Here is a 23975-nt window from a genome sequence, read left to right as displayed (position 1 = left end):
GCGACAAGCAGGTTCTAAGCACAGGGGGGATACAAGTTAATCAGGTCAGACACAGTCACACTCTACAGATGAAGGAACTGTGAGGCTCAGAGAAGTGAAGTGACTTGCCTAAGGTCACACAGCAGATAGGAGTTGGAATTAGAATCCAGATCCTTCTGACTTCCAGGCCCGGGTCCTTGGGAACGTGTCTGGATAACAAATTGTTTTCTTAATAATCCAAGGGATTTCAGCAACACAAGAGTTTTTTTGTCAGAATGACCTGGAAAATTGTGATTACATAGACTTGACCTGAAAATAGAGTTCATTTTAATAGTTTCAAGCAGTGCTGGTTTGGTCAGGGTTACTGTAGTGCCCAGGTCTGGATAAATACATACTTATCAATCACGGTATTTGTCCAACGCTGACTGGGTGCAGAGCACTGTACTAAGCACTTGGATGAGTAAAACACAACAGAGTCGGAAGACAAGTACCCTGCCCTCAAGGAGCTTATAGATGGGAGATGGACAATAAAGGCAATTTAAATGAATAAACCCCAATGAGGCTTTGGCAGAAAGACCCTCCTCCTCCACCTCTCCTGCGGAGACCTGGGAAGGCAGGTGGGAAACAATGAACCAGTTAATAATATGGGTTTAATTAGAGTAGTGTAACCGCAGGGAAAACAGAGCTCCTAGTTGCAATGACCCCTAAATGTCAGGGTGGATTAGCATTAATCATACTTTCAAACATTAATCATTTTCTCAAGACTAATCATTTTAACATCCAGACAGGTATAATTTGCTGATTAAAGAGACCACATCGGTGCAGTATTGAGTTCCTTGCAAACAGACACAAGATGACAGATTTCCCAACTTGGTAAATGGAGACATGAGGTGTTCATTGAATTTTGTCACCCCGAAGAAGTTCATTTCCCTTTCAATCCCACGGGTTCTACATTCCTCCCTCACTGATTGGCAGGTTTATTTCAATGGGGAGATTAAAAAAAAAATGTTAAATTGGTTACCCCAGCTTTGTTTTAGCATGTGTGTCGTAGTGTGTTTAATAAATACCAGCTATCTTGTGTTCCCCTTCCTTCCATCTTCTCCTCCCCAATCCCCAAGTGTACTTCTGACTTCGGGCCCAGTCGAGTTCTCTCCTCCACTACTTCTCTAGCTAGGTGGAATGTTCTAGTTCCCAATGAGACCAGGAGGGAAACACTTTTGTTGGGGTGTTTTTTTTCTTAATTAAGACTCCTGAAAGTCTGGGCCCCCACCAGACAACAGGTCCTCAACTTGAATTTGACCTGATGGCCATTTATCAATTAATGGAATTTGAGCAGTTACTGTGTGCAGACCACTGTACTAAACACTTGGAAAAGTGCACTACAATTGAGTTGGAAGGCACGATCCCTGTCCACAAGGAGCAAGGGAGCTTTGAAGAGGAAAACCCATTCCTACAACTGTGAGAATCTAAATTTAACTTCAAGGGTATCTAGGGGACTAATGAGGCTGCCATGGTACTGCTTACCACCATTAAGAGGATGGACCAACAGAAAAAGCACCACGCTGGGAGTCAGGAGACCTCGGGTTTTTGTTCCGGCTCCTCGGTTTGCTTGCCGGGTGACCTTGGGCATGTCACTTGACCGCTGTACCTCAGTTTCCTCAGCTATAAAATAATACCTGTTCTTCCTCCCTCAGACTCTGAGCCTTAAGTGAAGGGGACTAGGTCCAATCTGATTATCTTGTACCTAACTCAGCACTTAGGACATAATAAACCCTTAAATACCACTACTATTAATGAGAAGAGAAGCACTCGGGAAATCAACAACCTCCCACCTCTCCTATCCCAACAAGCTTTTCCAAATGGGGAGGAATCTGGCAGATGTCTGGGTTGACACCGTATATTACATCATTAAGTATAATTGCATAAAACAGCAGGCCATTTTAAATGGCTAAGAATCAGTCTTACCAGCTAGCAGCACAGCTCAGTGGATAGAGCATGGGCCTGGGAGTCAGCAAGTCATGGGTTCTAATCCCGACTCCACCACTTCCTGCTGTGTGACCTTGGGCAAATCACTTCACTTCTCTGTCCCTCAGTTACCTCATCTGTAAAATGGAGATTTAGACTGCGAGCCCCACATGGGACAACCAGATTACTTTGCATCTACTCCAGCACTTAGAACAGTGCTTGACACATAGGTGCTTAATACCATTATTATTATTATTGGTTGGGTAAGGAATTTGGGAGAGAGAAACCAGGATAAGGCATATTCTCATCATAATCATTATCCATCAATAGTATTTTTCATCAAATATCAAAAATATTTACTGACTGTTGCCTGCATCAGAATGGTTCTGGAGATTACTAATGAACACAGAAGAATTCCTAAAGATATAAATTGAAGAACAAGAAAGCTATCCTGAGTATCATTTATTTGATGGTATTTGTTAAGTGCTTACTATGTGTCAAACTCTGTTCTTAGCACTAAGGTAGACACAAGTTAATCAGGTTGTATGCAGTCCCTATCTTACCTGGGGCTCACAGTCTAAGTAGGAGGGAGAACAAGTATTGAATCTCTGTTTTACAGTTCAGGAAACTGAGGCACAGAGAATTTAGGTGACTTGCCTAAGGTCACACAGGAGGCAACAGGGAGAGCTGGGATTAGGAACCAGGATCTCTGACTCCCAGGCCCAAGTTCTTTCCACTAGGTCATGTTGCTTCCCCAGAATATAGTGTGCTATTAAAATTCTATCTAAACCACCAAGGACTTTCTTGTTATTGTGCTGTCACAGGTTCAAGACCCAGATCAAAGAGAGAAAATGAGAGGGGCAAGGGAAATTTGGGCACAAGTTGGGAGGAGGGGAAAAGGAGGTGTAGATGGTTAGGGAGAAGGGTTTTGAGGTGTGAGGAAGCCTGGGAGAGGAGGGTGGTGGGTCTCTTTGCATTGAGCAGAGAGAGAGCAGAGATGGGGGTGGGGGTGGGAGCAGCGTTGTGGGGGTGGAGGGATCTAACAGGTAGGAAAATAGAGAGTGAACAAGGAATAATGCTCGGTAGATTCCCAAGCTTCCAAATGAGCTTCCTCATCTCGAAGACCCTTCCCAGCCAATCTCTCTCTCACACAAACACACACACACACACCCTCCATTCCCCTGGCCCCCAACCCCATGCAGAAGTTGGGGAGAAGGGTCCTACTAGCAGCAGCAGCTCAGGGCCACTGAACCCACCACACTCATTTGCTGCTTTGTTCCCTCGGGCCAGCATAGCCCTCCAGCTGGGGAGCAGAGGCCGGGAGCAGAGAGAGGGGCTGGGGAGCAGAGCAGTGCCTCACCCTCTCCTCACCTCAGTGGCAGAGTCCAGGGAAGCGATTACTCCTCCCAACTACACGCAACTCCACTCTTTCAGTGCTGAAGCAACAGTGACTTGCCATCCCACCGAACCCTTTTCCCAGCTCCATAAATACTACAGGTCTGTACCATACCCTCTATTTAGTACTTTCTCACTCTCAAAATTCTTAAGGACTTCAGTGAATGTCTGTCATTCAGAGATCCTTCTCCTGGTGCTTTGCCAGAGAAAACAGGTCCAGTGAACTGAAAGGGAAGCTCTTCCTCTGCCTGACGCTGAGGCTTTCTCATCCCAGAGACAACCTAGTGAAGCCCAAGGATTCCAATGGATTCCGTTTCTCCTGGGCATCACCTGGAAGACCAGTTTGTCATACGGCCTGTCCGTTCAGACATGCTTGGTAGGTGATGCTTTCCAGAAGCTGAACTGTCTGCTCTGGCCCACGTCGTAAGGTAAAGGATGACGTGGCTACTGCCTTCGTCTTCACGGCATTCATGAAATGTGAGAAACAACTGAGCAAGCCAAACATCCGGCAGTCGGAGTCCGAGAAGGATGGCACCGAGCCAAGATATTTGATCCTTGTCCAACAGTAATTTTAACCTTTGCCCAGGAACTCACAGAAGGAGTTCTGTTAAACATTTTGCTCTTTGAACACTGCTGTCTCAGGATAGCGGGGGTCAGGGGTTGGGCACTCAAGGAGACAAGTGCAAGGAGAATGAGATTATGTTGGATATGGTGGAAGCTTCAGTGGAACACCCCAAAGAGCAAACGACAACCTTCAATATTGGTGAAGACTCCCAAAGGTGAAGTGATCAACTGAGCACCAGAGCCAGTATGTTCAGGCTGCCAAGGTGCTGACTTCAGAACAAAGGCAGAAGTTTTCCTACGAAGTAACAGAAGTTGTTACCTGTCAAACCTGAAAAACCTAACTCAACACCGAAGACATAAACAAGAACAATGGAGAAACCTGCATGAATGACTGAAATTGTTTGCCCTTGGAGTGTCACAAACTCAGGATGAAAACAGTCCCACAAGATAGACAAACTTCGTGTCCTAATTTCTTTTCAATTGCTTTCAACTTCTCTCACAACCCGCCCATCAAGGCAAGGCAAAGTGGCTGGGAAAACCAATCAATTTATTCTTGCCACCAACTGGCTCCCAGCATTCAAATGGTGATGTAGATACTTGGAGTAACTGAGCCAACATTTTCATTTACTCACCCACGCTGCCTTATAAATACGGTTGCAAATGCCACTGCTTTGTTTTAACATTGGTAGAATTGGTATCAACAAAAAAAACTAACGTTTTTATCTGGCAGATTAGATAACCCCTTACTCCAGAAGCAGAATCGGGTGGAAGGAAAAACTGTTTCAAAAGTCATATCCACAACTCCGTCTGTCACCATCCCCAGATCCATCTGTTGAAGCCTGTCTTTCCAATCCCACCCCTCAATAAGTGTTAAATGAAAGCCCAGTTTTCTTCAAGTCAGGAGGCTCAGGATCTAGTCTGCAACTGGCCTGCTGGGTGACCTCTGGGCCCCTGTTTCCTCATCTATAAAATGGAGAAGTACCTGTTCTGTTCAAAAGAAATAATTGAATATACAAGTAAATATGTGAGGCAGGGCTATACCTGATCTGATTGTCCTGTATCTGACAGCATAGTAAGTTCTAAATACTCTCAGAAGAATAATAATTATGGCATTTATTAAGCGCTTACTATGTGCAAAGCACTGTTCTAAATGCTGGGGAGGATACAATGTGATCAGGTTGTCCCACGTGGGGCTCACAATCTTAATCCCCATTTTACAGATGAGGTAACTGAGGCACAGAGAAGTTAAGTGACTTGCCCGAAGTCACACAGCTGACAAGCGGCTGACCCGAGATTTGAACCCATGACTCTGATTCCCAAGCCCGTGCTCCTTCCACTGAGCCACGCTGCTTGTCTCGGAGCTCCCCGATATTCTGGCATCAGGACATCCTTGCATTTTGGGCTCTTCCATCCCTAAGCCCAGCTTCCATACCCGGCTGTGCTGAGGAGCTCTGGGACTGCCACTAGAGTCCAATCAGACTGGCAGCCACAGGGGCAATCCAGAGTCCCACCGACCAGTGGGCTCCCCAGCCTGTCAGGAGAAACCGAGAGACAGATCCCCAAGCCGAGAGAAAGTTGCCCCCACCCCACCCACCACCAGGCAGCAGAAATGATTCCGACTCAAATGGTAGCATGGAGCGGAACCCCAAACATCTGTCACCCAATTTACCATTTGCCAATCTCTTTCTGGGGTGGGTAAATAGGCAACTGAACACCTCTGCCCCTTGAGGAAATTTCTGGAGTTTAGGATCTTGTTTGGAAAAGAACATTGGTTTTGTCTTGTGTAAGACCAGGCCAGTAAGATTAGAGATGCCCAAAGAACAGCAGAATCCACAGCAGGGCCACCATGGAGGAGGACAGGGGAACAATGTGAATAAGCAAAAAAAAAAAAATGGGGGAAATGTCAATGGGCAGATCCCCTTTTGGCACAAGGGCCAAGAAACACTGCAATTCTTTCATGGTAGAGAGAGTAGAGTGGAGTGTGTTGACCAGGCTGACAGCAGGGAAGGCAAGAGGGGAGAATGAAGTATAGGAGAGGCCAGTGAGGGAGCTGGTCCTGGGGAGAGGCGAGCCTCCCAAGGGGGAAACAGATCAGGGGGCTGCCAGTGCTGTCAATGGGGCTTACAAACTCTTAATTATGAGGCCGTTTGGACGACGGATCAAATGTTCTATCGAGGGCAAACAACTTGATTACCTCAGTTCTAGTCCACAACATCATCTGCACTACTTCATTTTCCAATTTCCTCAACTTCAGGTTATCACTTCAGACCATTTCAACATTTTAATCAATACTGCTCCAACTCTTCACTTTCACCTCTGTTTCTAAATCAAACTTTAAATACAAAATTGATCTTTTGACTCCTTTACCTTACCCCCTTTAACACTGCAAGCCCATAAATCCTATTTCAGCCTTTCCCTGCTTCACAATGAATTGCACAGCTCTTCAAATTGATTTTCACCCCATTAAGTCTCACCAGGACAAGGGCCAGGATGCTAAAAACAGTTTTTCACACTTTACTCAGTCTCTCCTTGCCCTCAGTCTTAGGACTGCATGACTTCCTCAAAAAAAACCTCCTCAAAAACATTCCTCAAAAAAAAAGGACATAAACAAGTCATGGGGCTCTAGGTAACCAAAATAACAACAATGACATTATCATGATGCTACTTTAAATCACGTTTCTGACCAAGAACTCCAGGTAGTCTAATGGATCATTATCTTAGGGTGGTCTCTGGAAGGCCCCAAAGACCATGAATTTGCATGTCTTCCAGGAGGCCTTCCCTGATTCTATTTCCCTCCCTACTCAGCCCCAGTTCAGCCCTTCTGCGTTGCCTAAGCACTTGGTTACTCACCCTCTCTCCCATCCTCCATCGCACATAAAACTCTACGCTTCCCCTTACCTATAATTTATTTCAGCATCTGCCTCTCCTCCTAGATTGTAAGCGCTCTGTTGGCAGGGATCAAGTCTAGTACCATCACAGTACTCTCCCAAGGGCTGAGTACAGTGTTTTGCACAGAGTAAGCACTTAATAGACACTACTGATTAGGGAAACTGCTTCCACATCAATTATAAAATCGAGGTGTTTATTTCTGGTCACTTATCTCAAACAGCACCTGAAGAGTGCAAGGCCCTATTTTAAGCCCTGCTAAAGAATATACTCAGTTGTACCTGGATGTGTTGCTTTCACAACACATATTGGGCAGGGGTCTGGGGATTGAATTGGAAGGTTTAATGTACAGGTGTACATTGGGGTCTTGTCTGACCCTTGACCTATCATCAGTGGAGTAAAGTGGATCTAGTAAACTGGCCATCTTATCACACCTAATGTTCACCACCATCCTTGAAGAGACAAGACACTTTCAGAAAACTTACAACTCAACAGGCTAAACAATAAAGTCCTTAAAAGCAGACCTACAAGAGCTGGTGGACACCAATGGCCATGCCCTGGACCCACACTCAGAAAGGCAAGCAAACGTTTTGCAGAACAACACGATCGTCACTCATAAACCTGAAGATCACTAAGGTGGTAGATCAGCCTGCACCAGTTAAGTCCTACAAATAATCAAAAGCTTTCATCAGTAAGAAGCTAAAGAAGGGACTGAATTCTGCTGCCTAGGCCACATTCTTCCCAACAATAAGGAAAAACAAAAGCAGCAAACTCCATTTAAGGGATTAGTATGTCCTTGGGAGACTACATGAGGCATGAAGGGAACATCGACATTCGTGTCCAACCAAGACCATGACCTATCATAGACAACACTTCCAACTTCAGTTTTGTAATGGTGACCCCTGAAGCACACTTAAACAGCAAGATGGGACTTGGCCCTGCCACACAATTCTACTACAGTCAGAACTCTGTCACAACACAGCTACTTAGGTGAGGCACGTACGCAGGGAGATGGGAGGTAAACCCAAGCATCCAGGGTCAGTTCAAGGTTCTGTTGGACCTTGGGACCAACCTCGGGCCAAGATTTATTCTTTCTCCAATTCCCCTAAAGTACATGCCCCTAAGTTTCCTAAATTTAAAAACCTTGAAGACGGACAGAGACGGCACTCAGAATCAATTTGGGAGAATTTTATTAACTTAAAATTGACATCTTTCAATTTCTTTTGAGTCTGCCAAGCCCTCTGTAAATATGCTTTATTTGTTCATATACAAAACTAGATGGTGCTTATTAACGGCACCACAAAAATCATGAGGATTTTCAGTGCTACAGTAAGTTTTGTAGTGATTAAAACATATTGTCCGATTGATCGACTGGTCACATCACTGAATGCTTAAATATTCTGGGGAGTGTTTGAAAGCACTGTTTATAAATAATAATTTGTAGGTTTTAGGTAGGTAGATAAATGTCTCTGATATAAAACATTTCAATACATTCCTCTTCTAACTAGAGACACAAGCCATTAGAACTATTATTACTGAAACCAATCGGGAAAAGAATAAAGTTTACCTTCAGTTTTTTTTATTCATAAGAAGCTTTCCAACCAAAAACTTTGTTACTGACAATAATGAACGAGCATATTGCAAGTGACATTCAGCAGAAGCTGGAGAAGGAAGCTGCATCAAAAGGAGAAATTAAGTATCTGCACTAGACTTTCTTTTCTTGAACCGACCATTTTGAACAGAATCATTAAATGCGGACCAGATAAGTCAATATTTGTGCGCCTGGAAGGCAATTAAAAACTTCCACACGATGTGACAGGGGGGAGAAACAAAGAAAGAAAGAATACCACAGAACACAGTATTTCAGAGAACATAGCACATGAACACTTTGTCAGCCACAGGTTTCCGGGATCAGATTGGCAACTGAAACTTCACATCCACCTGAGCTTGTTTGGCTAAGGTGACAATTTCTGAGAGCTTTACAACCTGAAAGAAAAAAAGCAAATCTTGTGAGGGGCTGTGCTTCCATACAGAGTTTGGGGGAATTTGAATTATTCTTCTCTTTGAATTAAATGGAAGTTAGGCCAAAGGGAGTTATTGATATGAAAAATGCAGTGTAAACTCAATTTACTTTTAAACATTTACTACCTGCCTTGCACTGTAGCACATATCAAAATATAAGGGACTGTGAGGTTTTGGAGTTTAAAAAAAAATCTAAACTAAAGAAAATCATCCTGAGTTTTTATTTCAAAAACTGGGTTCAGTGTAGCAGTGCTCTTTGGACATCTTCAGATCAGAACTGCTTCTGACTGTGTAAAGCAGGATAACCCAAAACATAAACTTGCCAAACTAAGGAAACCACATCTTAGTACCTGAGCGGGGGAGGAGGAGTCAGGGGATTCAGTCATGTCACCCCAATCTAATGGGAAGCCCTAGCCTTGCTTAGCTGGCATGTTTCAGAGCTGCTCAAGCTCAAATTTAAGGTGGCAGTGTAAGCAGTTGGGCTACTTAACTGCCTCAGAGAACGAGGTCCTGACTGTAACAATTCAGGGACATGTGAAGTCATTTTTTCCCTTTAAAAAGTGTGTTTTATGGCCCAGTAAATATAGTAGGATCTTCTTTTGACAGAATTTTGTCATTGTTGGAGCAGGATCACAGAGTTCTGTATAAGACATTAATATTTTCGAAGCACAAAAAGAAATTTAATGGTGTCCATTTCTAAAAAAAAGTGCATTAAGCCACAACTTTAGACAAGTTGCATGTAAGTCAAGACGTGAACTTGGCTCGAAGAGGTAGCACTTTCACCTCCAGGACAGAATAGCTGGTGATTCAATTACTATCCTGGTACTTGGATTAATGCCCAATGCTGACACTGTAATGCTGAAAGAAGTATATCAGGGAAGATCTTTCTATACTAGGAAATGGAGGTTATTCAAGAAGACAGAAAAGAGGGAAGAATTCACAACTGACTTTTAACACCATAGAACCATACTGAGTGAATCTGATGTATTCCCTGGGCTTCCAAGTCTCCTGTCATGTATCCACAAAAATCAGATTATTTCACTTGATTTTAGTATATAGCATTAAAGGTGGGAGGGAAATTTCCAAAGTCCTCATATTTTTAACTTGATCTCACGGAGTAAAATTAAGAAGTTACATTCATATGAAAACAACCATCCCATTAAATACAGTGTTTGTCATGATATTCCAATACATTTTGCCTGACTTATGAGGAAGTAATGTAGAGAACAATTATCCAAAAGGCAATATAGCTTTTACTTAGAATGCCTCATAGGAGACATTTGTACTTCTGAGTTCTTCATTACCTCTCCGCCTACTCTTTTGGTCCAGAACATTTCATTCATTCATTCAATCGTACTTACTGAGCACTTACTGTGTGCAGAGCACTGTACTAAGAGCTTGGAAAGTATAATTTAGCAACAAATAGAGACAATCCCTGCCCAACAATGGGCTCACAGTCTAGAAGGGGGGAGACAGACATCGGAACAAATAAACAGGCATCAATAGCATCAACATAAATAGAATTACAGATGTAACATTTCAAGACTTTGCCCTTTGATTTGTTTTCTGTTTACCAGTCACTGTAATTTCAAGATTTTACTTGCTTCTTTATATAACATGGCAGATTCACTCAAACTGCAAAAATATTGGGGAAATTTGCCACTATATTAGAGCAGTCTGAATTTCAAAAAAAGTATTTTTTTCAAATAATAATAACGGTACTTGCTAAGCACTTACAAAGTGCCAAGCACTGTTTTAAGCACTGGGGTAGACACAGGTTAATCAGGTTAGACACAGCCCCTGTCCCTGTCAAGGTTTCAGTAGGAGGTAGTAGGATTTAATCCCCATTTTACAGATGAGGCAACTGAAGCACAGAGAAGTGACTTGCCCAAGGTCAGAGCAGACATGTGGCAGAGCCAAGTTTAGAACCTAGGTCCTCTGACTCCCAGGCCTTTCCATTAGGCCATTTCTGCTTCTTTGGGATAATCTTGTGATAATTTTGCAACTGTCATCACCTACTTACCATTTTAGCAGCTTCATCCAGGTCATCACAAGCAAGAATTTTAAGACCACTAGCTGTAATCAAGGCTTTGGCATCATCAACTCGAGTACCTGGAGAGGATTAAAACAAATCATATTTAGATTCATGAAATCATTTTCTTTCTAAAACTCAAAAGTGCTTTCCTGTATTTTATTCTGATTATAGCCTTGTGAAATTTAGTTACTGCTGTCCTCAGGACTCAAAAGATACTTCTGATGATATTTCCTAAAAGTGTGTGTGTGGCTGATAAAGAGAATGTCAGACCCACATCCCTTCCTCATAAGGTGTATTAAAAGATTGTTCCTTTTCTGTTGCCTTGGCTCCCCCAATACCTGATTCTGTTTTGGATGGTGCCTGTAATTACCTTCTTGAAATCTCTCCTCTAAAAGTTACTCCATTTCTAATTGCTGATCTCAAAGTTCATCTGTCTTGTTTCTTTCTCCCAGCGGCCTACAGGTGTCACATCAACTGAAGTTATGCTTCAATTTGTCTTTAAAATGTTTCCTCCCTCCTCCTAGTTTATAGTCTCTACCACATCAGCTCACTGCTCAGGAGAAGTCTGGTCATTGGGCAGTCATCAATTCAATTACCTATCTCATCTAGTGATGGTATGAATTAACCAAGTATTGCTTCAATGCTGGGAGACTGGCTGCATTCAGGGAAGCAGCATGGCCTAGAGGATTCAGCCCGGGGCTGTGAGTCTGAGGGACCTGAGTTCTAATTCCAGCTCTGCCACTAGTCTGCTGCATGACCTTGGGCAAATCACTTCACTTCTTTGTGCCTCAGTTACCTCATCTGTAAAATGGGGAATATGACTATGAGCGCTATGTGGGACAGGGACTGTGTCCAACCCAGTTACCTTGTATTACCCCAGAGCATAGTATCGTGCCTGGCACAAAATAAGTGCTTAACAAATACCACAATTATTTGGATCTTGATTTTGTGATCCTGTTTTGTCATTTCCAGGATTCAGAGCAGTGCTTGACACATAAGCACTGAACAAGTACTATAATTATTTAAAGTTAGGAAGGGCACATAAGCAATACTAACAGAACTGTTCTACAAGTTAGATATGGCATTTATGGTAGATCCAAGCCACTGGTCATACAGAAGCTCGTATTCTACAGTTACTCTACATTCCTTCAGTTTGGATCAGTCAGTCAATCAATGACATGTAGTGAATGCTTACTGGGTGGAGAGCACTATTTTAAGTGCTTGGGAGAGCCCAAAAGAGATGGTAGACACGTTCCCTGCCCACCAGGACGTCACAGTCTAGCGGAAGAGATATTCAACCTTGATGCCATATTGATACCACACACTGTCTTTAAAATGTTAGTTCTGACTTCCCCACTTATAAATTTCCCATTTCATGTCCTCATACGGCAGCTGACTGGGTATCCTGTTCTTATTTATTTTCTTCATGCGTTCTACCAACTTAAACTCTTGGGCTGACAGAGAATTTACAGAGTGACTGCATTCCAGGACCTTGCTGTTGGTCATCCTGTCTTGCTATTTGATGTCAAGCCTCTTTCTAGGGGACACTCATGAAACTTCTCAAGAAGCTATCTGTGTCTTCTGCAGTTGGTCTAGGTACCATCACCACCACCAACAACATTTCTGGAGCATCTACTGTGGGCACAGAACTGTACTAAGCACTTTAGAACATAAAGTAGAAGAAAGACATGGTCCTTGCCCTTAGAGAGCTCTTAGCCTCACAGTCATATGACGGTGGACACACCCTCATTTTTAAAGAACTTCAGTCGGGACTGGGTAGTACAGGGTGACAATATGGAGCTCTGTGTGGCCAATGGAAATCTTTGGGTGTGTGAAGGATTTTCACAGTGCAGACTAGTATGTATCCTCGATATTATAATGTCTCTGCAAAGCAGTTTATAGTCATCTACTCATTTTCTTCTAAATGTACTGTCAGAACAAAGACAATAGCATACAGCAACTTCTGGATGACAATCAAAGGCATTTGATATCCCTCATTGCCTGTTGAGCTGAAAGAGAGCCCCAGAGAATTCTGACAGCAGCTTCCTGGTCTCGTTACACCCTAACACAGAAGTAGAGACTCGGCTGAATGTGATCCAACCAACTACATTGCCTTGCATTACTCTGAGGATGATGGGAGAAAGTCAAACTGAGCATTTTATTTAGACTCAATTGGTCATACCACGGGGTAAGTAGCCTTAGGATCTCAGTGACACTTCTCAGAATAGCCAGATTTGGTTAGAAGCACCCAAAGATTAGGCCTATCAACTGCTTTTTAAGATGTTAGAATTCAGGTCAAAGGGCTTGGTTTTTGTTCCCTGACCTTGCCCTACATGGGTCACGTTTCAAAGATGATGCCTGCTGTACTCTTAGTTTGGCACCATGTAAGCATTCAGGAAATGTGTAAGTAATGGTATTCTGTAAGTAGGGCCCCCCACCCCCCCCAATAAGACCTAAAGTTAAAACACTATGCAAGTAATTCTGCTCAGATAGTTACATATAGCTGTCCCATGGCTTTGGCAGATTTTTCGTTTGCGATTTCGCCTTATCTGTGGTTGCCTAGACTGAGTGGATCCCACCAGCAGCAGTGGGTCCCGCCCCAGCCCCTGCCGTCTGCTCTGTCTCCAGATGCCAGCAGTCAGTGGCTGGCAGATAATCCCTACATCCCCTTGGAAGCCCCAGGCGGCCAGGAGTTGTTGGATAAACCTTTGTCATCCGGCACAGATGGTATTTGCAGCTTTATCTCATTTGCAGGGGTTTCTCTAATGAATCCGCCAGGAATACAGATGGACAACTGTACATATTTTAGAGTACTTATCACTAATTCTCAAACTATGATATGGCTTTATATAAAGGGTATCAGGTGATCTATGTATCCCACTATAAAAACACTGTAATAACCCTTAACCATACATTTAGCATTTCAAAAGGTTATTAGGGGATTATTTTACTCCATGTTCCCAAATATCTTAATAACTGAGTAATATACTGAGCTGCACAATGGAACTGCAAAGGCACACCCAAATCATGCTGAATTCCACCAACAACCCCGTGAATGTTCATTAAATACATATTAAGCTGCTCTTTTCTTAGACCTTGGTGGAAGGAGCACGGGCCTGAGATTCAAAGGTCCTGGGTACTAGTCTCGGCTCTGCCAGTTTAATCAATTAATGGCATTTATTGAGCACTTACTGTGTGCTGCCCACTGTTCTATTTGCTTTTTTAATGGTATTTGTTAAGCATTTACTATGTGCCAGCCACTGTAACTAAGCACTGGGTAGATACAAGGTTGGACACAGTCCATGTTCTACATGGGATTCACAGTCTTAATCCCCATTTTACATAAAGTATGTGACACACATGCTTGGCAGAGAACAATATAGTTGGTAGGCCCGTTTCCTGCCCACAAAGAGCTCAGTCTAGAGCCTCTGTGCCTACCCTGTGACTTAATTTCTCTGAGTCTCAGTTTCCTCATCTGTAAAATGGGGATCAAATGCCTGTTTTCCCTCCTACACAGACTATGAGCCCCAGGAAAGGTCTGACCTAAATACCTCGAACCTACTCCGGCATTTATTGCAGTGTTCATATATATGTACATATAGGTACAATGTATTACCATTATTATAAAAAGTATCTTTATGGCAAACTACACAGAGTAGGTATAAAAGTACATTCACTATATATAGCTTACTGTAAAGAAGATGTCTACAATTTTCTGTGGTTTATAATCGGAAACAATTAATTTGCAAGTCAAATTTAAAAGTTACTTGATTGACTACTGACCTTGTAACCGTACCACAATAGGTATCGTAATATCCAGATCTTTCACTGCCATGACTATGCCTTGGGCAATAACATCACATCGCATGATCCCACCAAAAATGTTTACCAGAATAGCCAGCACCTATGGGAGAAAAGTGAATATGAGGAGGTTTCAAAAAGATAATCAAAAGGAACTAAGTTATCCTCCAAAGGAAACACTGATTTTGCAGTATTAAGAAGCTTCAAATTTAAGTAATTGACAATCTGGACTGAATCTAATAGAATCACAACCCAAAGATAATTTATATTTGATCCCAAGTCACTATCCCATCCACAATGCCATGAATTCAGCCCTTTTTTTCATGAGGAAAACTTCCTTAAAACTCTGAACTAAAATGGCAAGTTCCACACTTAATCAAGCTGGGGATCTTGACTGCAGCCAAAGAAGTGTTTCTTGAGAAATACTGTTGCAGTGAAGAAAATAATCTTTAAATTTAGGACTACAGAGTTATGTCATCAAAATGCTGAGGTGATCGTTACACGGGGTCATTACACAGCTGTTTTCCATTCTGCTTAAGATAGAATAAGAGGGAATTGATAGACTGTAGCCATGAGGGATTTAGTGTTAATACAGTGGAAAAAAAAAAAATCCCTGACAGGAGCACTGCTACTCAATTACCAAGGGAGGTTTTGAAATTCCTCCTCTGGAGGCTTTCCAGACAAGAGTATATTCCCACATGTCAGGGATGGTTTAGGTGTGGTTCCACTTAAAGGCATGGGGACCCGCTGGGTGACAACTTAACATCTGACTGGCCCCATGTTTTTATGACAAACCTATTTAATATTCACTCTGGAGAGCCACCAAGCTTCACATACAACCATAACTACAAAAATGTTATTGTTCCTGCTAATGTTGCATTATACTGAGGAATTATCCACTATATAATAATGTTGGCTCCCAAACTGGGCCAAAGGGAGCGTGTTAGTTTGCTTTTATCCTCAAAGTCGACACATTATTCTCTTTCAAAGTTGAAACAGAAGTGCTGGCCTTACCTTTTTATCTGAAGTGATCAGCTTGAAGGCTTCTGTTACTTGATGGACTGTGGCACCACCACCAACATCAAGGAAATTGGCTGGAGTACCTCCATGAAGTTTAATTATATCCATTGTGGCCATAGCCAAGCCAGCACCATTCACTGAGTAAAAGGGAGAAAAAAAACAATTCCTTCAGCAAGGAGCCCTACCAAACCAGAGCTCCTTAAACACCAGTCCTCTCTCCCAAAACACCCCCAGAACAGTACCTAGACAGCCTATGTTTCCATCCAGTCCTATGTAGTTGAGATCTGCCTTAGCTGCATCTTTATCTCTTTGATCCTCCTGTGTCCAGTCCTGCAGATCAAAGATTTTCTTCTGGCGATATGCAGAATTGGAATCAAAATTAATCTTCGCATCCATACAGAGCACTTGAGTGGAGAAAAGAAAATTTGGTCTTCGATTTAATTCAAAGACAAAAATACAGTACTGCAAACAGATAAGCTTTGCCTACTATAAGAGTGAGGGAAGAAGCAGTATGGCCTATTAGATAGAGCACAGGCCTGGGAGTCAGAAGGACCTGGTTTCTAATTCCAGCTCCTCCACTTAGCTGTTCTGTGACCTGGGCAAGGCACTTAACTTCTCAGTGCCTCTGTTATCTCATCTGTAAAATGGGCATTAAGACTGTGAGCCCCATGTGGGACATGGACTATGTCCAACCTGACTAGTTTGTATCTACCCCAGTGCTTACCACAGTGTCTGGCACAGAGTAAGCACTTAACAAATGCCATTTAAAAAAAAAAGGTACAGGAAGGGCAAAGATGCTGATTTTTGTTCATCATTAACAAAATAAATCTTATTTATGCCCTGCTACAGTCAAATAATTGGGTCAGGAAGAGCTACCCAGTGGCTATTGGTTGCTTGCCAATTCACTCTGTAATTTGACCTGACTCTCAAATTGCCAGCTCCTCTCCCAGGTGAATGAAAAGTCAGGAGAGCCTGGCTCAGAGAGCCAAGACAAATGCCCTGATTGCCAGGTAACAATCAATAGCTCTGGTGTGATTCATTGGAAAGGTAAATACTTGTTGGCCATCTGAACTGGAACAAATATTTCACTATATCACTCTATTCTTTCCAAACATCACAGGGGTTAAGATTGGAGGCCAAGTGCTTTTATCTGGGCAATCAGAAAAACCTACACAGTAGGTATCCCCAAGTGATTAAAGAAAAAAATAACAAACAAAAAAAACACCAGCCAATATCTTCACTCGCCTCCAAAGTTCTGCAGTGTCTATTACATGTACCACTGCTCCCTGTCACCTCCTTCTGGCCATGATCCCCTTATGAGTTTAGGGACAGGGATAGCGACTAATTCCCACCGGTGTACTCTCTCCTGCTGTTTAGTACAGTGCTCTCTACATAGTGTTTAATAAATACCATTACTACTAGTACCTAGTACCGTGCTCTGCACACAGGAAGTACTCGATAAATATTATTGATTGATGATCTCTAGGCTAAAAAAGCATAAACATACACCCAGAGTTTAAGCTCGAATTCCAATAAAAACAAATAGAGGCAGAATTGACTGCATTTTTTGGAGCCAGGTCACATGAGCACATACTAATTTCCATTGCTTAAAATGGCTTCTTAATCTGTTAGTTTAGTGGAACTGACTTCTACTGAAGTACCTAGGGGATTTCTCCCAAACTCCATCACACCAATCATACCCCACTACAGTAGCTCTAAAACCCCCAAACATGACCCTCGGGTGGGTGAATTCGGTCCTGCCTCTTGCCCAATATATTGACCTTCGTGAACCCAAAATGTCTTTCACTGAATTGCACAGATAAGTGACACTTCCACCATAATACCTCAATCAAGCATTGGTTGGGAGGATGAGGGGGGAGAGTGTCCATATTTCCAACTACAAGGCAAATTAAATCCACTCAAGAGGCTTTGGTGTTTACCACCCCTTCTGCTATGTTACTGGTCTGTCAGTAAGAGATTCTCCAAATAGTTCCACCTTATTTTGGTTAATAACTTCACAAAGTTGCAGAACTGGCAGATGGGTATTTGGACATTTCCACTCTGTCATCCTACCTGCTCCCTCTGCTCTTGGTTATCAGCCTCCAATCAGTCTCCTATTACCTAGTTGGCACATGTTCCGGCATCTGTGGTTTGCTCTTACTTCACTCTCAATGAAGGCCCACATTCATTCTAAAAGGGAACCCGAAAAACAGCTGGCCAATAAAGTGGTGATGACTGCAGTGGCTACCGAGGTAGCTAGCTTGGCAGTAGCCTTTTGGTCTAAGGTGCTACAGCACAGCATCACTGGCTGAAAAATGGGTTTCGAACTTAAAATTTGCATGTGAGTTTCACAGCTTGATACACACACCCCTTCCCATCTTCCTATCGTTGAGCCTACGAGCCCAGCAGGAGCACAAATGGCAGGGATTAGACAAGTGCAAGTAATGCTGCACAGATTCTCCACCCAAAAGCCTTCATGACTAGACTGTGGCTTGACCGGTGTTTACAGCAGGAGATTTTATCAGCATCAGAAGTTCAAAATAGCTATGTGAGAGAAATAAATCAGCAAGTTCTGCCTACCCAGTCTGTCCATCAAGAATGTGTTTGGGAACTGATTTTTCCTGTTTAATGTGAACTAAGGGGAGAAGTTGTGAATTGGTTAAATATGCTAGATATATATAAAAAAAGTTAGATCATTCAACTTAAATCTTATTGATTTGAATTACCTCAGAGGTATTTGGGGAATTAGGGTGAGACTGTGAGTAGACTGCCTCATTTATTTCTCTTTCAGAAATCTAACATGCGAGGGCCGAGTGAGGGCTACTGGTTACTGAGTCAAAGTAGAGAGGAAGCAAAGTCAAAGAAATCTTTTTAAAAAGTGAAGCCCAGGCTTCCCCTTGTCCCTAGCAGGCCCAACTCCAGTGGGAGGCAGGTTTTCAGCCTGCCTCAGGCCAGATTACAGAGTCAAGTGCTGCAGGGGAGCAAGGGAAAGCCTGCAAGTAGGATCACTCAAATTCAGAAGAAACATTTTTCAGATTATTCTTTCCTTTACTGAGTAGTTTGGGCAGGTTCATTCAGATCCCTGTGGCAGGCCTGCCATCTCCAGCCACCTCTGTCACGAGGGTGGCTCTGATGCAACTCTCAGACTCCTGTCAACTCTTCATGATATTAACTGGGGTCTTCAAGTACAGAGATCCGGCCGCTAATTATTTCTCCAACCTGGCCGAGAATGGATGCTGGAGCTGCTGGAGACTCTTTGGGGCTATCGATCGATCAATTGTATTTATTGAGCTCTTACTGTGTGCAAAGCCCTTCACTAAGCACTTGGGAGAATACACTGTAACAGAGTCGGTAGGCACATTCCCAGCCCACAAGGCCCTTACAGTCTAGAGGGGGAGACAGATATTAATATAAATAAATCACAGATATTTACGTTAAGTGCCGTGGGGTGAATGAAAGATGCAATTCCAAATGCAAGGGGCTAGAGTTCAAAGCCAAGGCCAAAACCTCCAAAGATGCCCTCCTCCAACCACCATTCCTCCCCACCTTTTGATGTGTCATTAGACTTGCTATATATTTCAGCTCCTTGGCAGTCCAGAGAGTACTAAGCAGATCCCCAGATCTACGCCTCCGGCCCTGACCGCTCTCCTTCCCTGAATCTTGCACTTCCTCTTGCCTTTAGGACATATCTACCCGGATGTCCTGACGACATTTCGAATTAAACATGTCCAAAACTGAACTTATTTTCCGACCCATACCCTGTCCTCCACGTTCTTCCCGTCACTGAAGACACCACCACTCTCCTCCCTACCTCACAAGCCTGTATCTTTGGCGTTGTCCTTGACCAACCTCTTTCTTTCCGTCCACATACTCAATCTGACACTAAATCCTATTGGTTCTACCTTCACAGCATTGCTATAATCTGCCCTTTTCTCTCCTTCCAAATTGCTCCGTGCTGATCCAAGCACTTATCCTATCCCACTCTGACTACTGCATCTGCCTCCTCGCTGACTTCCCAGCCTCCTGTCTCTCCCCACTCTAATCCACATTCTATTCTCATCTAACAAAACCATTCAGGACATGTCTCCCCACTCCTTAAAAACCTCCAATGGCTGCCCATCCATCCCCTCAAGCAGAAACTCCTTACACTTACTCCTTACTCCTTTAAAGCACTCAATCAGCTCACCCCATCCTACTTCACCTAAGTTAGGGTGTGAGAAACTGTTCATGCTATCCTACTAATTAGGCATTTTTAATATAATTACCGCGCAACTATTCTTCTGCAACAGGGCCCTCAGATTTTTAAAATGAACACTGAAAATTCAATGACTCTTTCAAGGTTTACAAGCTACTCCACTGTGACAGAATTTAGGCACCATTACCACACTACCAGAAACAGACTTCAGCATAAAGGTCAAATCTAATTATGGGTGCTATGTTGAAAAAGAGGCCTCATAAACGCTGAAGAGAATTAGAAGCCCAAAGAGATTTATTATTGGGTACTACTGAAATAAAACATGTTATTTTACAAAAATTTCAGTACTCGGGGTATTTTAAAACCACATTTTAAGAAAAATTTAGGCCAGAACATAAGAAACGTAGAGAAAACACTGCACTGAGAAGACTTGATGATTCCACATTCCATTCACCACCAAGCACCTAAGTTAGACAGAATTTAGCAATTACTCTGTCAACTGAAGTGACAAGCTAATCTTCTCCTGTATGTGGCTAAGAATAATATTATCAGGATTCCACTATTGGGTAACATGCTCCTGCCCAAAAAAAACCTGCCAAAGACCCATCTCTACATTAGGAAATGTTCCTCCTTCATTTGAAATGACAATTCAGAATTTTTGATCCCTCTAAAAATAAAGAAAACTTACCAACTCCATCTGCATCTTCTACCATTGGGTTTATTTCTACCATAGTGGCATCATATTTCATAAAGAGGTTATACAGCTTCATCATGTTTTCTGCTGCTGGATCCACAAGGTTGGCAGGAAATCCCATTTTCTGGGCAAGCTGAAAACATACATATTCACAGTTAGTGTGGTCTTTTTTTTCTGAAAACCATTTACAGATTATAAAAGTTTTGGCACCCACAGTTTTAGGAAAGGATTTCATTTTCAAATGGCAAAGCAACCCTTACCCACTAGTACAATTGTATTTCATTAAAATACAATTTAATTACATATTTTCATATATCTACACTATGCATAATTATGCACATCAATATATTCACTTAAATATTAGCCCAGAGTAAGAACTTAGTTCAGAGGGGGAGGGGAAGGAGTCGAGAGGCTGCTCAATTGTAAAGATGGGATCCAATCCATATTCTCCCTCTTGCTCAGACAATGAGCTCTTGTGAGACAGGGACTGTGTCCACCAGGATTAACCTGTATCTCCTCCAGTGCTTAAAACAGTGCTTGACACTTAGTAAACACTTAAATACCATAACCAACAAATTATTTGGTAGCTGGCTCTTTCCAAGTCATTTTGGAGTTCCTTTTATAGAACATTTCTGGCCTTTACCATAAGAATGAAGTCTTAAGCTTTGCAAATATAAACCAACCATTAGCACTAGCTGCATTTCTCTGTGGTTGCTACAATATCCCCTATTCCCTTCAGAGGATTCATTTGGTCACTTGCCAGAAAGGCATATTGGAATGTGTCTGTCATATTGTTGTGCTGTATTCTCCCAAGCACTTAGTAAAGTGCTCTGTACACAATAAGGGCTCAATAAATATAATTGATTGACTACCAAGGAAGATGTGACATACAGATTTGGCCGTAAGGGAATTATAAAAATAAAACCTGGAGGCTTTTGCACTGAAACCTGAATTTTATCCAGTGACCTCCTCAAAAATTATTTCTTAAGCCAAAAACCCATACTCTGATATATATGGCTTTTGCAAATATAAATGGAAGATGTCCAGCATATAAGTCCTACTCAAAACAAATCCATATTTTGATTTGCTTTGAAATGGATAAAGGAGTTTTGTCAATCAGGTTCACTTGCTTAATGTAAAGCTAATCACTTATTAAAAATGGATTCATGTCTACATTCTCTGATTATGGGGCCGGAAGCAAGATATTTTGAAGCAACATACCCTGACAGCCTGTTCCTTTTTGATGCCTTCCATGATATCAATAGGTTCCTTAACTATGGCATCAGGATTCTCTGCAGCTACGTCTTCAATATTGACACCACCTTGAGAACTGCCTATTAGTACAGGACCCTAAATAAAAATAAAAGCAAATTTTAATCAAATTATCATTCAGGTCTCATTCTTAACAAAAGTACTCCCAGGGTATATAAAATAAATAAGCCAGTAACAGATTAATACACAAAAGCATCCATTCATTTTTAAAGTTAGTCCATCTGATCTCCTCCTTTGGGGTTCACAGAAGCACAGGGGTCCCTCTTGCTGGGTGTAAGTGGAATTCCCACTTGAAGCCCCAAGGTTTTCAGAGCACCTCTATCTTTGATTTCACCCACATGCATAAGACTGGGTAAAGAAAAGATGCTTCAGTGCTAACTGCTTGAAGGAAGACCCCTAATTCTCAGATCCCATTGGTTTCTGGAAGGGGGGGAAGACAGGAATGGGAGAGGAAAGGCTGTGGATGTGTCCCCTATTTAAGGAGACTCTGCCATGATAGCTGTCACCTAAACTGGTGTCTATTTTTGTAGCCCAAAATTTGATAGGCAGCCCAGGAACCCAGTCTAAATGACAATTTCCAAAATGATATTCTTTCCATTTTAAATCTCTCTAATTTCAACTGCATTTGGTATTGTTCATTTCCTCTCTTAACTAAGGTAGTGCATTGATGAAATCCATTCTAAAGTTTGAAGGGACGAAAAGGGAATTTATCCATCCAATTAAGACAAATAGGTGAACTTTTAATTATCTACGCTTACAGCATAATGAGACATAAGGTGGATAAATTAAATGGTGATTACTGCAAAAACCTCAATTCAATAGTTTCAACTTTCTTCCCGCCTCTTTTCAAAGCTAACGAGCAGCAAAATTGATTTTCTTTTCATTTCACCTTCTTTCTTGAGAGGAATAAGTCTTGGAGATTAAGACTATGAGTCCTATGTAGGGCAGCAACTATGTCCAAGGTGATTAGCTTGCACCTATCCCAATGCTTAGTACAGTGCCTGGCATGTAGTAAGCACTTAAATACCTTTTTTTTTTTTAAAAAAAAAAAAAGGATCTTACAACTTACAGGACGGGATCAGAACACTAGCCCCTATGCTTAGTATTCCAAATTCGGCAACTGCAACGGGATGCTTGGGGAAGCAACATGCTGTATGCCTTTTTCAACATCTACCATAAGCGTTAAGAAAGTATGCCACAGCACTTATAACCGCAATTTATTAATTTATTTTAATATCTCTCTCGCCCGTTAGACCGTGAGTTCCTTGCGGACAAGGAACATGTCGTCTACCAGTTGTATTGTAGTTGCCCAAGTGTTTAGTACTGTACTCGGAACACAGTAAGTGCTCAATAAATACCACTGATTGATTGATGCCTAATTTCCCCCCCTTGCAACTAATTATGGCCCACTCTTCCATGAATTTTTGTTCTGCACAGCTTTCTTTGGCAATGAATTCTATTTGTTTTCCATCCCCTGTGGAGAGAAAATGTTTTTTCTTAATTTTATACTTCCCCTTTCAAATTTCCTTGGGTGCTCCCTAATTCTGGGGGCATTGGTACAATGGAGAAATTGGAAGTTCCTGGAAGTTCCTTTACTCCTAGCAGGGCATAATCTGGCTGTAAACCAAGGAACTGCTCAGAGGCAGAAAATAGAGCAGATTCTTGTCTCAGAGCCAATTCCAGCAGTGAGGCAAAAGTCAAGGAACTTCCACTCATCATTCTCTTCTCTGGTTCCCTTGGAGGGGCCCACCATCTGGCTCTGTTTTGGGTCTACTGGAACTCAATCCAACCTCATTTGTGGCTACGAAAGAATGGACACAAAGCACAGGAGAACTGAATGATCAGCTCCTAAAAACAGAAAGGAAAAAAGTAAAATCAAAGGTTCCCTAATATTTGGAAGACATTTTGAGGTTTGTCTGCAAAAAAGGGTGAGACTATTATGAGGTAGTTTTCCTATACATTAATTACCCTGTGCTAAGAATACCCAAAGGCCAGTTAAAAACCAATAAAGATTAAAAGCACAATGTTGACTCTTACGCAGATTTCCTTCTGGGACCAGAAGATTGAACAATCATATCTTGTTTTTAGGGCTCCCTTTTAGATTCCTTCCCCAGGACTTTGGAAATATACTAGAAATACTTTGAGAC

General features: G+C 42.2%; 1 protein-coding gene across 1 annotated transcript in view; it reads right to left on the bottom strand.

The window, feature by feature from the left end:
- Nucleotides 1-7962: 7962 nt before the first annotated feature.
- SUCLA2 (succinate-CoA ligase ADP-forming subunit beta) overlaps nt 7963-23975 on the bottom strand; it is a 28014-nt gene continuing 12001 nt past the window's right edge. Inside the window, exons 5-11 of the mRNA XM_001513578.5 lie at nt 21778-21906; nt 20551-20689; nt 15910-16071; nt 15662-15804; nt 14630-14750; nt 10835-10923; nt 7963-8775 (exon numbers count right to left, since the gene is read on the bottom strand). Of these exons, the coding sequence (XP_001513628.1) occupies nt 8701-8775; nt 10835-10923; nt 14630-14750; nt 15662-15804; nt 15910-16071; nt 20551-20689; nt 21778-21906 (858 nt within the window). The 3' untranslated portion in view covers nt 7963-8700. The remainder of the gene's footprint in view (nt 8776-10834; nt 10924-14629; nt 14751-15661; nt 15805-15909; nt 16072-20550; nt 20690-21777; nt 21907-23975) is intronic.

The sequence above is a fragment of the Ornithorhynchus anatinus genome, chromosome 20 (assembly GCF_004115215.2).
Source record: "Ornithorhynchus anatinus isolate Pmale09 chromosome 20, mOrnAna1.pri.v4, whole genome shotgun sequence".
In the NCBI taxonomy this organism is placed as follows: Eukaryota; Metazoa; Chordata; class Mammalia; order Monotremata; family Ornithorhynchidae; genus Ornithorhynchus; species Ornithorhynchus anatinus.
Note: the sequence above shows the minus strand (reverse complement) of the source record. Positions and strands in the feature narration are given on the sequence as shown.